A 13,325-nucleotide genomic window follows, 5' to 3' on the forward strand; every position below is an offset into this window, starting at 1 on the left:
TTAATTTACCCTAGTATCATCTGCCATCTCATCAGGAGCCTTGGACACCAACAGCCTGCATACCTGGTGCCAGGAAGAACGAAGAAATACAACCCACAGAATGGGAGAAGATACCTGCAAATCATAGAGCCAATAAGAATGTAGTATCCAAAATATATAAAGAATTATTACAGTTCAAAATAAAAAGATAAATAACACATTTTAAAATGGGGAGGGGTTCAGATAGATATTTCCATAGATGATAGATAGATAGATAGATAGATAGATAGATAGATAAAATAAGCACATAAGAAGGTGCTCAGCATCATTCACTAGGGAAATGAAAATCAAAACCACATGGGCCCTGACTGGTTGGCTCAGTCAGTTGGGCATCAGACTGCAAAGTGAAAGGTTGCTGGTTTGATTCACGGTCAGGGAATGTGTATGGATTGCAGGTTCAGTCCCCAGCTGGGGTGCATGCAAGAGGAACCAACTGGTGTTTCTCTCCCTCTCTTTCTCCTTCCTTTCCCCTCTCTCTTAAATAAATAAATAAAATCTTTTTATAAAAAACCACATGTGGTACCACTTCACACCCACTAAAATGGCTATAATTTTAAAAAATGAAAAGTAACAGGTGTTGACAAGGATGTGAAGAAATTGGAATCCTCATATATGGCTGATGAGGATGAAAAATGGCACAGCTGCTGTGGGAAGCAGTTTGGCTATTCCTCATAAAGTTAAACATAGTTATCATTTGACTCAGCAATTTCACTCCTAGGTATATACTCCAGAAATGAAAACATATGTTCACACAAAAACTTGAATACAAGTGTTCATAGCAGCATTATTCATAATAGACAAAAAGTGGAAACAAAGCAAATTCTCAACTTATAAATGGATAAATAAAATGTGGTACAGCCATACAACGGGATATGATCCATCCATAAAAGAGAGTGAACTGCTGATACTTGCTGTAACATGGATGAATCTTAAAAAGTTTTGCTAAGTGAAAGAACTCAGATTCAAAAGAGAAAAATTATATGACTTAGTTTATATGAAATTTCCAAAATAGGCACATCCACAGAGACAGAAACTACATTGAAGGTTTCATCTTTTTGGACTGATAAATGTACTCAAAACCACTGAAATGTATACTTTAAAATGATCGTTTTATGGCATGCAAATTGGACCTCAACAACAACACAAAAGATGTGCATTTAAACTAACTATTGCCACTGATTCCAAAAGTTTGGGCTTTCCCATGGGAAAACAAGCCACACCAGTGAGAATGCACACCAGCACTGTGGCTTCTCTGATTTTGACACATACTCTCAATCTTTCAGAAGTCCAACCGTGTTGCCAATAAAGCATTTTCCTTTTAAGCCTCATAATAAGCTGGTCCATTGTTGTCATCATTCCTTGCCTGACATGTGATTTTATTTTATTTCCACACCATAGTAAATTCTGATAGATCACAGTAATTTCAGTCCATGAGGATGTTTCAACTGTAGGCGTGAATTAGAAAGATATTTTTATATTGTCTATTTGAGATAACAAGTCCTAGCACCATGCTTCAGGCAAAATACATCAAAAGAATGAACCAAAGGTTAAGTTTCCTTTTAGATCTCAATTTGTATAACATTGCAAAAATTCTGGCCTAAAAGCAATCCAGATTATTCAACTGCACAATATTCTATATTCACCTCGCTCAGCCTGAGGGGAAGAAAAAAGTCAGTGGCTGGAGACACTTCTAAGGTTGAGGCACAGTCATCTCATTATGCCCTCCCAAGTCACCAATCCTTCAGCAGAACACCAATACCCCTCACAGAGAAAATGCAAGTAAAAGCTTTTTGAAAAGCATTCTGTTATGTCATATTTGCAAATATACTTCCCATGTGAAAAGAAGCAATAAGAAGTTTAGGTAATGAAATTTAAATGCCATGTCCAACAATTATTTTCATTTTATCCTACCCAAATCAGTCAATTAAATTTAACTATCTCTGTAAATTAGTGTTAGATTGCACTTAATCCAAATTTGATTAAAAAATGACTTTGTGTATATATTTGTTTTTATGAAAAAAAGTTGCTTACCCGGGTTATGAATCTTAGAGAATGAAAGGGCTGCTGAGCTCTGTACCCGGAATGCTGTTTATCATAAAGCAGTGTTTGCACTAAGTACTCCATGGTACCTTCACCCTGAGGGCTTGTTTAGTGAACTACTCCAGGGATCCTCCTTACGACTCCAAATATACAGGAACCCACTGATGTATTATCGAGGAGCAACTCTGATGACAAGTTTACGTTTACTCAGGTCCCTCCGGCTTCAGTCTGTTTTGTGCGAGGCCTGATTTTTGACATACACACAGAACCCACTGGGGTTGCACAACGCTGTGGTCCTGCTTAACAAATCTTTCTTTTTAAAAAGAAAACCTTGTTGAGATATAATTGATATATTTTTAAAACTGTACACATTTAATGTAGACATTTTGATGAATTTGGATATGTGCATATATATACCCATGATACCATCACCACAACCAAGGTATTGAACATGTCCATTACCTGCAAAACTTGTCCTATATTCTTTTGTGGGGTGTGTTTGTTGCTTTTTTTTTTTTTGGTGGGGGAGCTGGTAAGAATGCAATATGAGATCTACCCTCTTAACATATTTTAAACAGTACATTTCTGTATTATTAACTCTATGCTTCATGATATTGATGATGGTGACAATGGACATAGTGTCAGGTACTATTACACATGTTCATCTATTCATATAATAAATTATTTTGTACTGATTATGCAATTTGTACCAGGCTCTGTCTTGGCACTGGTGACAGGATGATGAGCAAGAAAAACAAGGCCTCTGAACTCATGTAGGTTTGCATTTTCGTGAAAAGAAAGAGGAAGCAAACATAACATAAGAGAATAAGATCAGTTCAAATACTGGTAAATACCATGAGGAAAATATAGTTAATTATGAGATAGGAAGTGACAGGGCAGGACAATTTACTAACGTGCACGAAGAGAGTGGGTCACCCATTCAGAATCTACGAAGATCAGTAAAGCTCCTATACTATTGATACCATGGGAACATGAAATATTCCAGTAACAGATGTTTGAAGGCCAGGTAAGAAAGCAGCATGCCAATAAAAACATTCAACTCACAACAGGTTTCACTGGGGTCTGCTTTGATAAGACTCCCATTAGATTCAGTGAGCTCACCTTTATACACATGGTAGCTCAAATCTATTTCAGCCTATGAAAGGTATTCACCTAAACACTGGCGACAATTCTGATATTTCGCAATGGAAAAAAAAGCACACTTTCAACATTGTCTGGAAGATAGAATTCAAGAACTGTGAATCCTGAAATATCCCACTGAACTGCTGATAATCACCATCACACTTAGAAGTAAGGAAAAGGATGTGATTTTCCAATCAACAAATTAACAAGGCCAAAATGCAATTTGGGAAGGAAAAATTAGCTGCAAATGGCCTAAGTAAATTATTTATAACCATTACATTAAAGATACCTATTTTAATACTTCATTTAATATTAGGAGACAAACCTTCATTGAATTTATGTAATATTTTAGAAATAGTAATTTATAAATTCATGCAATACATGTATCTGCAAAAGTGAAGCCAACCATGTGATACTCCATGCTACACTTAGGAAACTCAGCACACTGAGTGAAGAAGGCACATTCATTTGAAGGACTAAGGGCTTAAAGAAATAGCGGAGGTTCACTGAGATGCTCACGTTTCTTGAACAAGAAAATACCCAGACTAAGCCCTGGCTGACGTAGCTCAGTGGATTGAGCGCGGGCTGTGAACCAAAGTGTCACAGGTTCAATTCCCAGTCAGGGCACATGCCTGGGTTGCAGGCCATGACCCCCAGCAACCGCACTTTGATGTTTCTCTCTCTCTATCTCCCGCCCTTCCCTCTCTAAAAATAAATAAGTAAAATTTTTTAAAAAAGAAAAAAAGAAAATACCCAGACTAAAATATTTTTTATTCCATTCAAATCGGCTCCATTATGACATAAAACAGTCATCTAATCAAACGTGGCATGATGCAGACACCGGCCCTCAGTGCCCACATCATTATGGATGAAATGAGACATTCACATGGACTATCCAGTCTGGTGAAGGAAAAGGGACAGCATGGCTTTTCTCTCAAGGGGAGCAAAAGCCGCAGCCTTCACCATACAGTCCTTTATTTCCCTTCTCTGCACATTATTACACGATGGTCCTCATTTACTATGATAGGTTCAGCTTAGGTGGTTACCTTTTACAGAAAACAAAGGAGCCAATCACTAATCACATCACAGAAGAGGGATATTTGCAAATGAAAAAGCAAAAGTGGTTGAACTGGTTATACTCATCCTTGGAAGGTTTAGCATGGATTTTAGGAAGTTGCTTTGCAGTAAATGTCCTCAAGTCAGGGTCAGGGAGATTTTTTTAGCAAGAGCAAGACTCAAAGCGGCCTCGGCACATTGCAGGCCTGATTCCCCATGGGAAAACCTATCCGTGGGCATGGGTCCTGTGCATCTCCAAGTGGGAGCTGGGCCCACACCACGCAGAACGGTCTCCTGTGGCATATAATCTGCAAAAAATTCAAACTTGTCAACACTGTTTCTTTATTACCACAAACTTCACAGTTTTGTGTATTTTTTAATCTACATAATGTATTGGAATAGTACTACATATTATAATTTATAAATAACTAGATGTAAATATATTGGATAGTTATTAGGACAGCATTTTATTATAAAGCCTGTGTTGTCAAAATAGTTTTGAGACTCTAAAATATTTTAATCACATCAATCACTTAATTGAAAACAATCATTTAATCTTCACTGACTACAAAGCATTGTCCAAATTCTTACTGGGGCAAATTTGCCCCTTCACAATGTGGCCCCAACCCCTTCCTTACCCTTGTTTCCTGCCATTCTTCTTATTCCTGGTAACCATACATTTTGGGTACCTATTTGTCTCCTTCTACATGATATTTGCACTGTTGGGGATAAACTGTTATTGGCCTCTTCCTCGAGTGGAAAATTTCTACACATCTTTCAAACACTGATAAACAGTCACCTGCTCTGTGAAGCTGCCCCCAAGACTCCCCACCAAACACCCCCAATAGAGTTACAAAAAACACTACTTGTGCTGTCATTGGGGGTCCACATCCGTTTCTCCCAACAAAGACAGGAGCCCTCTGAGGCAGAGGACACATATTATCATTCTTCTCTGTATAGGTCTTATGTACCAGACATGCGTGAATGTTAATCAGTGCCCTCATAAATACACTAAAATTCATTTAAAGATGGAAAAAATATCCTAATGACTATATTATTTCTACTACAGGGTCCTAGGTTAGGAGAATATCATAAATCACTTCAGTCTATAGCATGTATTATTTTAGGCAAAACATCTTCATAATTTTTACACTGAAGTAAAAATTCCACATTAACATATATAGTGATAAAGTGGAACTCAACAAAACAGACTGATGTGCCCAAACTAATACCAAATACATCGTTTCTGTTGTTGTTATTATCAGTAAATAGAGCACAAAAAATCTGCCTTTATTTTCCTCAAAACTAAATGCTGGGACATAGTTGTATTTAAACACTAACCAATGGCATCAGACATTCAGTTTGATGGATAATTATCTACAATAGCCACATTTCACAAATCTTTACATAAACAATCTAAAGTTACTCCTAAAATCATGCTAGACAAAGCCTGGCTGCCTGGACTAGATTAGGTGCAATGTACAGAAAGACATGTATACCATTCTCTAGTATAAATTTTTTCAAAAAACATAGAGAATATAATAATTTATAAAGAACCACCATATTTATGTACATAAGCACTTTTATAAAGAATAAAACAAAAAAAAACTAAAAAATAAATTAAAAAAAGAATAAAACAAACTCAGAAAAAAGTAATTAGAGTATTATATCTTACACATTAGGCAACTAATGTCCTAGTAGTTCAAAATCCTTAACAAAAGGAGACAGCTTAGTAAGTTCTAGTTCAGCAAGGAGGGGGCAGTTTATGCATGTGTGTATTACTTGTTTTTCTTTTCTTCTGCTTCCTTTTTAAGCTTAACTTCTTCAGCTTTAAGAGCTCCCAGTTTCTTATTCTTTGCTTTATTAATCGTGTTCTTGGTGGCAGCCATATCAATTTTAGTTTCAGCAGAAGATTCCTTAGGTTTCACAACTGGTTTTTTTTAGGTGGAGTAAAAGCTTTGTTTCTTACTTCTTGTCTCTTAGTGAAAGCTTCTGCTTGTTTAGTCATTATTGCTTCCACTTTCTGTCGCTACTTTTGACTTGTCTTCAGAAAGTATTCATGACTAGACAATTTTTTTTCCAATTATAAGAGAAAGTTTATTTTGAAAGTTACAGAGGTAGTAGAAATGAGCCAGCTGGACAGCACAGGCTCAGAAAAAAAGTTACTAAAGGAAAAGAAGGACCCTTGCAGCTTAGGAGACAGAAAGGCGAAGGTATCGCACCTAGAGCAGGGAAGAGGGAGAAGGGAAAGGCTCAGACATGCTCCCCCAAGGGAGGGTACACTGAGCTAATATTTTATGTGTTATTTTGAGTTTATTAAAATTTAGAAATAGCCCTGGCTGGTGTGGCTCAGTGGATTGAGTGCTGGCCTGCAATCCAAAGAGTCACTGGTTCGATTCTCAGTTGTGGCACATGCCCAAGTTGTGGGTCGGGTCCCCAGTAGGGGGTGCACAAGAGGCAACCACCTATAGATGTTTTTCTCCCTCTCTTCCTCCCTTCCTCTCTCTCTAAAAATAAATAAATAAAATCTTTGAAAATAATAAATAAATAAATAAATAAATAAATAAATTTTATAAATTAATTATATTTCTTTTAGGGGCAGACTCAGAGCATATTAAAAATAAAATATCATTTGATACATATTTATTTATTTATCTATTTATTATTTATTGTTTTTTGGCTTTTTTCTTTTATTGAATTTATTGGGGCAACATTGTTTAACAAAATTATATAGGTTTCAGGGGTACAATTCTATAACTCATCATCTGTATATTATATTGTGTATTCACCATCCTAAGTGAGGCCTCCTTCTATCACCATTTGTCCCTCCTTTATCCTCTCCTACCTTTCCCTCTGGTAATCACCATTTTTTGCTTAATCTTTTCACCTTTTTCACCCAGCCCCTCTATCCCCACCCTTCTGACAGCTGTCAGTTTGTTTCTGTACCTGTGAGTCTGTTTTTATCTTGTTTGTTCATTTATTTTGTTCATTAGATTCCAAATATAAGTGAAATCACATGATATTTGTCTTTCTCTAGCTTATTTCACTTAGCATAATACCCTCTAGGTCCATTTATACTGTCAAAAAGGGTAAGATTTCCTTCCTCTTACAGCTGAGTAGTACTCCATTGTGTAAATGTACCACAGCTTTTTTTTTAACCACTCCTCTACTGTTGGGCACTTGGGCTGCTTCCAAATCTTGGCTACTGTAAACAACACTGCAATGAACATAAGGATGCATACATTCTTTCAGATATATTCTCAGAAGTGGAATCACTGGGCCATAAGGCAGTTCCATTTTTAGTTTTTTGACAAAACTACATACTGCTTTCCACAGTGGCTACACCAATCTGCATTCCCACCAACAGTGCACAAGGGGAGTATTTCATTTGAACAGTATAAATTCTTCCAGATGATGTTACATGTGACATCATTAAAACAGGCTCTTTAGTAAGAAATAAAGACAGATTTGTAAAAAGAAGACAATGGCTTACTGGTCCCAAAGGATCTACATTGAAAGCATTGGTACTCTGAACAAACTTACATTATGTTTCAGGGAAACACAGTTTCAGTCATTGGGCCTTTTAGAGGCTTAAAAGAGGTTTGAAAAATAGTCCTAAATACTATGGAGAATATTCATCAATTTATAATATTAAAACCTTAATGATTAGCCCTGGCTGGTGTAATTCAGTGGATTGAGCATGGGCTGCGAACCAATGGGTCTCCGGTTTGACTCCCAGTCAGAGGCAACCACACATTGATGTTTCTCTTCCTCTCTTTCTCCTTTCCTGCCCCTCTCTCTAAAAATAAATTAAAAATCTTTTTAAGAAAAACCTTAATGATTAAACAAGAGTTGAGAAAATATAATGATTAAGGTTTTGGCGAACCTATTTTATTGATGTCACATGCAACATCATCCTGATGATTTCATACTATTCAAATGAAACACTCATTATTAATAGTTTTATTAGATCTCTGACCCTAACAATGACACATGGATGAAAAGTCTTTGTTGTACAGTCAGTCATACTCCCCTTCATCAGGTCCAGGGTTGCATTAACATGCTCAATTCTCCAGCTTCCCCTTCTGGTTATGAAATTCACTTTCCCAAGCCGCTGTGGTTGCCCATTCAGTTTGGGGGACGCCATCTTCCCCAAATATATGACTTCATATATCTTTTAAAAGAACCTAGAAATGTTTTGTGCAGTGCCTTTTCTGAACAGCATCTTTGCTGTATAATACTGCCACCTAGTGGTAGACCTAAAAATACGGTAACAAAATAATCCTGTTACGGAACAGGACCTTAACTTCCGGCCATGAAGGAATAAATAGCAGGGAACCAATTTTCCCACCCCCCAGGAAAAAAAAAATGGACAAAATAACCACACAGTGGTATGAAAGACAGTGGAAAACAGACAATAAAGGAAAGTGGTTCTGTGAAACAGGAAACAAGCAAGGTCAGCCCTACAATTGTCTCCAGATTACTGTCTTCAAAGAGATCCCCGGCCACAGTGCAAGGAAAGGAACGTGGGGGAGCTACTGGACTCATTATTGATCGTGTGTCAATATTTGCTCATCATTTTTAAGAAATGTACCACTCTAATGCAAGAGGTCAATTATAGAGGAAACTGTATGTTATAAACTGTGTGTTTACAAAAACTCTTTGTACTTTATGCTCAGTTTTTCCATAAACCTAAAACTGCTCTGCATAGTGTGTGTGGGCAAGGCATGCAGAGCACTGGGGGTCCACCTGGGCCAGCTAGGGGGGATCTGCAGTGAGGCATTTCTAGCAGCTCATGGTCGGGCCTGTAGATGTAGTCTGGGATGTAGTTATGAGATCTGCATCCCTTTAATGCCCTCCAACAGTCCCATCTGCCTCTCTCCCAGACTCTTTCCACCTCCCAGTCACTTGGCTTATGATTTTGTCCTCTGGATGGGGCAGGAGAGAATGAGCCTCTTTGGAAACATCTCACACAGCTGGAGAAGCAAGTGCTCACTCATACACCCTCCTTTTTCCCCATGGGAGAAAGCACAGGCCTAACAAATATCTCTTGGCCCTAAACTGCTGCCTTGGGGAAGGAGTGATATGGGTAAAGTCAAGCTATTCTTATCCACTCCAGTGCATCCAAACTTGTAAATTTTTTTATCTTTTGTTCCAATAGTGTGCTGGAACTTCTGCTCTGGAAGCTTGGATTTCCACAAAGGCTCTCTCATAGTGTTTTCAGAGGCACCTGGACTGCAGCCAAGAGGAACTGGGGCTGCTTCACAGGCCACTGCAATGTCCACAACAGGACCACAGTCAGTCTGCCTATTACCTGATGCACAGTTGTGTGAGACTCCTCCTGAGTCTCTTAGCATATGGTGCCGGATCCCACAGCTCCCACAAAGGCACTTTTGCCCATGGATGTGCGCCAGATTTTTATCGTTTGGAAGGACTAAAACAAGGGACATCTTTTACAGCCATGATGCTGAAATTCTAGACATTTTTAATTGTAATGGCAGGGAAGGATGCTACTGGCATCTAGTAGATAGAGAACAGGATGCTGCTAAACATCCTACATGGTCTAGACAGCTCCCATAGAGTGATCTTGTACAAAATGACAACAGAGCCAAGGTTGAGAAATGCCTGTTTTATATCCAACTGGTTTTGAAAAGGAAGAACAAAGTTGGAGAACTTAACCTATCTGATCTCAAGATTTAATATAAAGTCACGATGACCAAAACAATACAATTGGGATAAAGATAAATAAATAGATCAACAGAACAGAATGCAGAAATGGACTCATACATATAAATTGATTTTCCAAGAAAGTTTGATGGGGAAAAGATAATCTTTCAACAAATGGTACTGAGACAATAAAATATATGTATACAACATATATAAAATTTAACTCAAGTTATATCATAGACCAATTTTAGGAGCTAAATTTATAGAAGGTATAGTCAGAGGACATCCAAAGTCAAGTAGCTGCTACTGTAACTGATCCTTCAAAATCCATCAAGAAAATGAATAAACAAGAAGGAATACATTTACACACAGAATAAAATAATACTACAAAACTCCAAGAAAAAAGCCAGACCAAACTTCTGGATTAACATTGTCAAATATGAAAGATCAGACTTCTGCTCCTGGAGAAAACACATGGATGGTGGGAGCTTAGAATTGGATGTAATAAATTCACCAAAAAACAGAGACCACGTGGAAGATGAAACAAAGGGAGTTTTAAAGACAATGACTGAGGTAGCTAAGTTAAGTGCTTATTTAAAAATTCTTGAAGAAAAAAAGAAACCAATCTCATAGGAACTGAAAGGAGGAATATGAAGCATCTCCAAACTGGGCAAGTGTTACGTGGGTCACCGGCCAGCAGTGATCACGGAACGCTGCAGATGGCTCGATGATAAACACGCGAGAAAAAACATGCACAGAGACAAACTAGTTTCTGTGGGGAAGTAGGGACGAAATGGCCACCCCCCCAGTGGGGAGTGCGCCGATTTACAGTCCATACCTGCTTTTATTGGGCTCATTCTGCATAATAATTCAGGTAAAGTACAGTACTCATTAGGGGGAAGTAAGGAACTATAGAAAACAAAGAACTCTGCCGGTCTATTGAGTCGGGGTCAAAGAGCTGTAAGACTGAGGAACAAACTAACTTCCTCCTAAGACCCTTCTCATTCAACGGAGAGCATTCTAAACAAAGAAGGTTTCACAGTAATTTACATGTTCTTTCTTAGGCCTGATCACCCCCAGGGAATCCACACTTCTCAGCACAGAGCTGCACCACCCTGTCATTGTTTCAGGCTTAGGTGGAGCAAAGGAACTAAGGCAACCAAGAGATAAGGAAGTTTTCTCCCAGACGCTGAGAACTCAGGCTATGTCAAAGCCGAGGAGCGAGGGTCCATCACCCCCTTTTGCTGCAGACCCCTAAGTCCTTCTTTTGGGGGGCCTCCCAAAGTGATCGTGCCTGTCTTAGGTCGTTCCCCCCGTGGGGAATCTTACCCGTCTTTGGCTAATCGACCAAGCTTTTCGGGGTTCAGTCATGAATAAAGCAGCAGAAGCAGCATTCCTGCCAGGAAGATAAGCTTTTATCTCCTTGCTGGCTTACAGTTCCAAGGGCGTTCCCTTAGCCTTAGCCTAAGTGGGGGTTTCAGCTTCTGATACCAGTCAGGGCAGTTCCCAACAGGCAAGTTTCACTGCAGTCAGATAAAAGTACAGCTAGAAAGGGAGGCACCACAGCTTCAGTGGAAACGTCAAGTCCTCCTTGAACTATATGAGGAAAAAAATAATTTTCACCAGATACCTGATTTAGAGAGAATGTACCCTTTGAAGAAAGGCATGGGAGAATTCTTCAAAACAAGACATGGCCCTGGCTGGTGTGGCTCAGTGGATTGAGTGCCAGCCTGTGAATCAAAGGGTTGCCAGTTCGATTCCCAGTCAGGACACATACCTGGGTTGCGGGCCAGGCCCCCAGTGTGTGGAGTATGTGAGAGGCAACCACACATTGATGTTTCTCTCCCTTTCTTTCTCCCTTCTTTCCCCTCTGTCTAAAAATAAAGAAATAAAATCTTTAAAAAATAGTAAGTTCTAAAAAAACACAGAGCAAAACAGAGAAAATTGGGATCTGAATGGTCCTTTTAAAAAGACCAAGCCCAAGAACAGTGCCAGCATCAGCCTCCCAGTCAAGGTAATAACCCACAGATCCAATTGCATTTCTTCAGCGGGTCCTGTCGAGAGTAAAAATGATTCCTCACGTTGTGTCTAAATTCTCCACTAAAAGTCCTTATCTTAGGACCTAGTTACAGTTTGTTCTAGGCACCCTAGTGTCAGAAATATAAATGTGGTCCCACAGTTGGCTGGGACGGGCAAGCTCTTAGCAAGCAAATCTCTGGGCCTTTGGCCCTGCTGCTCTAAGCATGGTATCATCCCAGGGAGATTCAAAGGGAGTAAGTATGGTCAGCTTTATCTTCTCAAATTTGAGTTTCCAGTTCAAATGTGAAAACTGTCCTAGAAGCTGCCTTTTGTTCCTGTGTTATTCTTTAGAATACTTACCAAAAGGAGTCAGATAAAACCAGACATCCATCACAAGGTCTCAATCAAACACCCTAGTTCAAGCCATAGACAGGAACCAATTCCCTGATACTGCAACCAGGAAAGTACTGGCTAAACAAACAGGCATTCAGGAATTGAGAATTCAAGTAAGTTCTGTCTGTGGCACTAAATATCTATGATATTGCCTCCTCAAAGGCTGCTGAAAAAGAGTTGATCTAACTTGAATTATCAGTCAGCCAGGGGCAAAAGCAGGGGATAGTAAAGACAAAAGGGAGAATTCTCACATCAAATTGTCAGTGGCATGTCTATTTGAAATCACCAGCAGCAAAAATGTGGGAAAATGTGAAAGTTGATACCTATTTTAAAAATACTGTCAGGTTTTTTACACCATAGCACTATTGTCATGTTGGGCCAGAGAATTCTTACTATATTGGGCTGTCCTGTGCCTAGTAGAATATTTTTCAGCATTCCTGGCCTCTACCAACTAGATACCCTGCCCACGTACCCTCCCACCATTTGTGACATCCCCCCAAAATTTATAAACATGTCAAATGTCTTCAGTTGAGAAACAAAGTCACCCCCATTGAGCTCCTTCTACCTAATTTGTGGGGATAGTTGTTTAATTAATATATGTTAAATGCTCATACTAGGAAGCACATTCATAGGTTTGTCAGCATAGAAATCCTCAAAGACTTCTAACCTTTGTTCAGATTTATACAGGTATATATAAGATTCTTATATTCTATTCTTATGCATAGATCATCAAAGAAGAGAAAAATGTCACCCTGGTCAAAAGAACTCCTTTGTTAACCCATTATTATAATTAAAAAGAGGAAGGATTCTGGAAAATGCATTTTTTTAGCCAGTTTCAATTAATCTATTGCTGAATGTGTTATGATCTCAATTGGTTTGTATGTTTATATATATATATATATATATATATATATATATATATATATATATAACCATCCTGATATTAAGCTGATGTTAAGGCCTATATT

At 38.5% G+C, this 13,325-nt stretch overlaps 1 protein-coding gene across 1 annotated transcript in view; it reads left to right on the forward strand.

Annotated features, from left to right (window-relative positions):
• Positions 1-13,325, forward strand: part of DUXB (double homeobox B) — a 41,411-nt gene that overhangs the window by 27,646 nt on the left and 440 nt on the right. The window contains 1 exon segment of the mRNA XM_045819130.1: positions 12,316-12,470. Within this exon segment, the coding sequence (XP_045675086.1) occupies positions 12,316-12,470 (155 nt within the window).

Source organism: Phyllostomus hastatus, unplaced genomic scaffold (assembly GCF_019186645.2).
Source record: "Phyllostomus hastatus isolate PE091 unplaced genomic scaffold, TTU_PhHast_1.1 phas_scaffold_345, whole genome shotgun sequence".
Classification (NCBI taxonomy): Eukaryota; Metazoa; Chordata; class Mammalia; order Chiroptera; family Phyllostomidae; genus Phyllostomus; species Phyllostomus hastatus.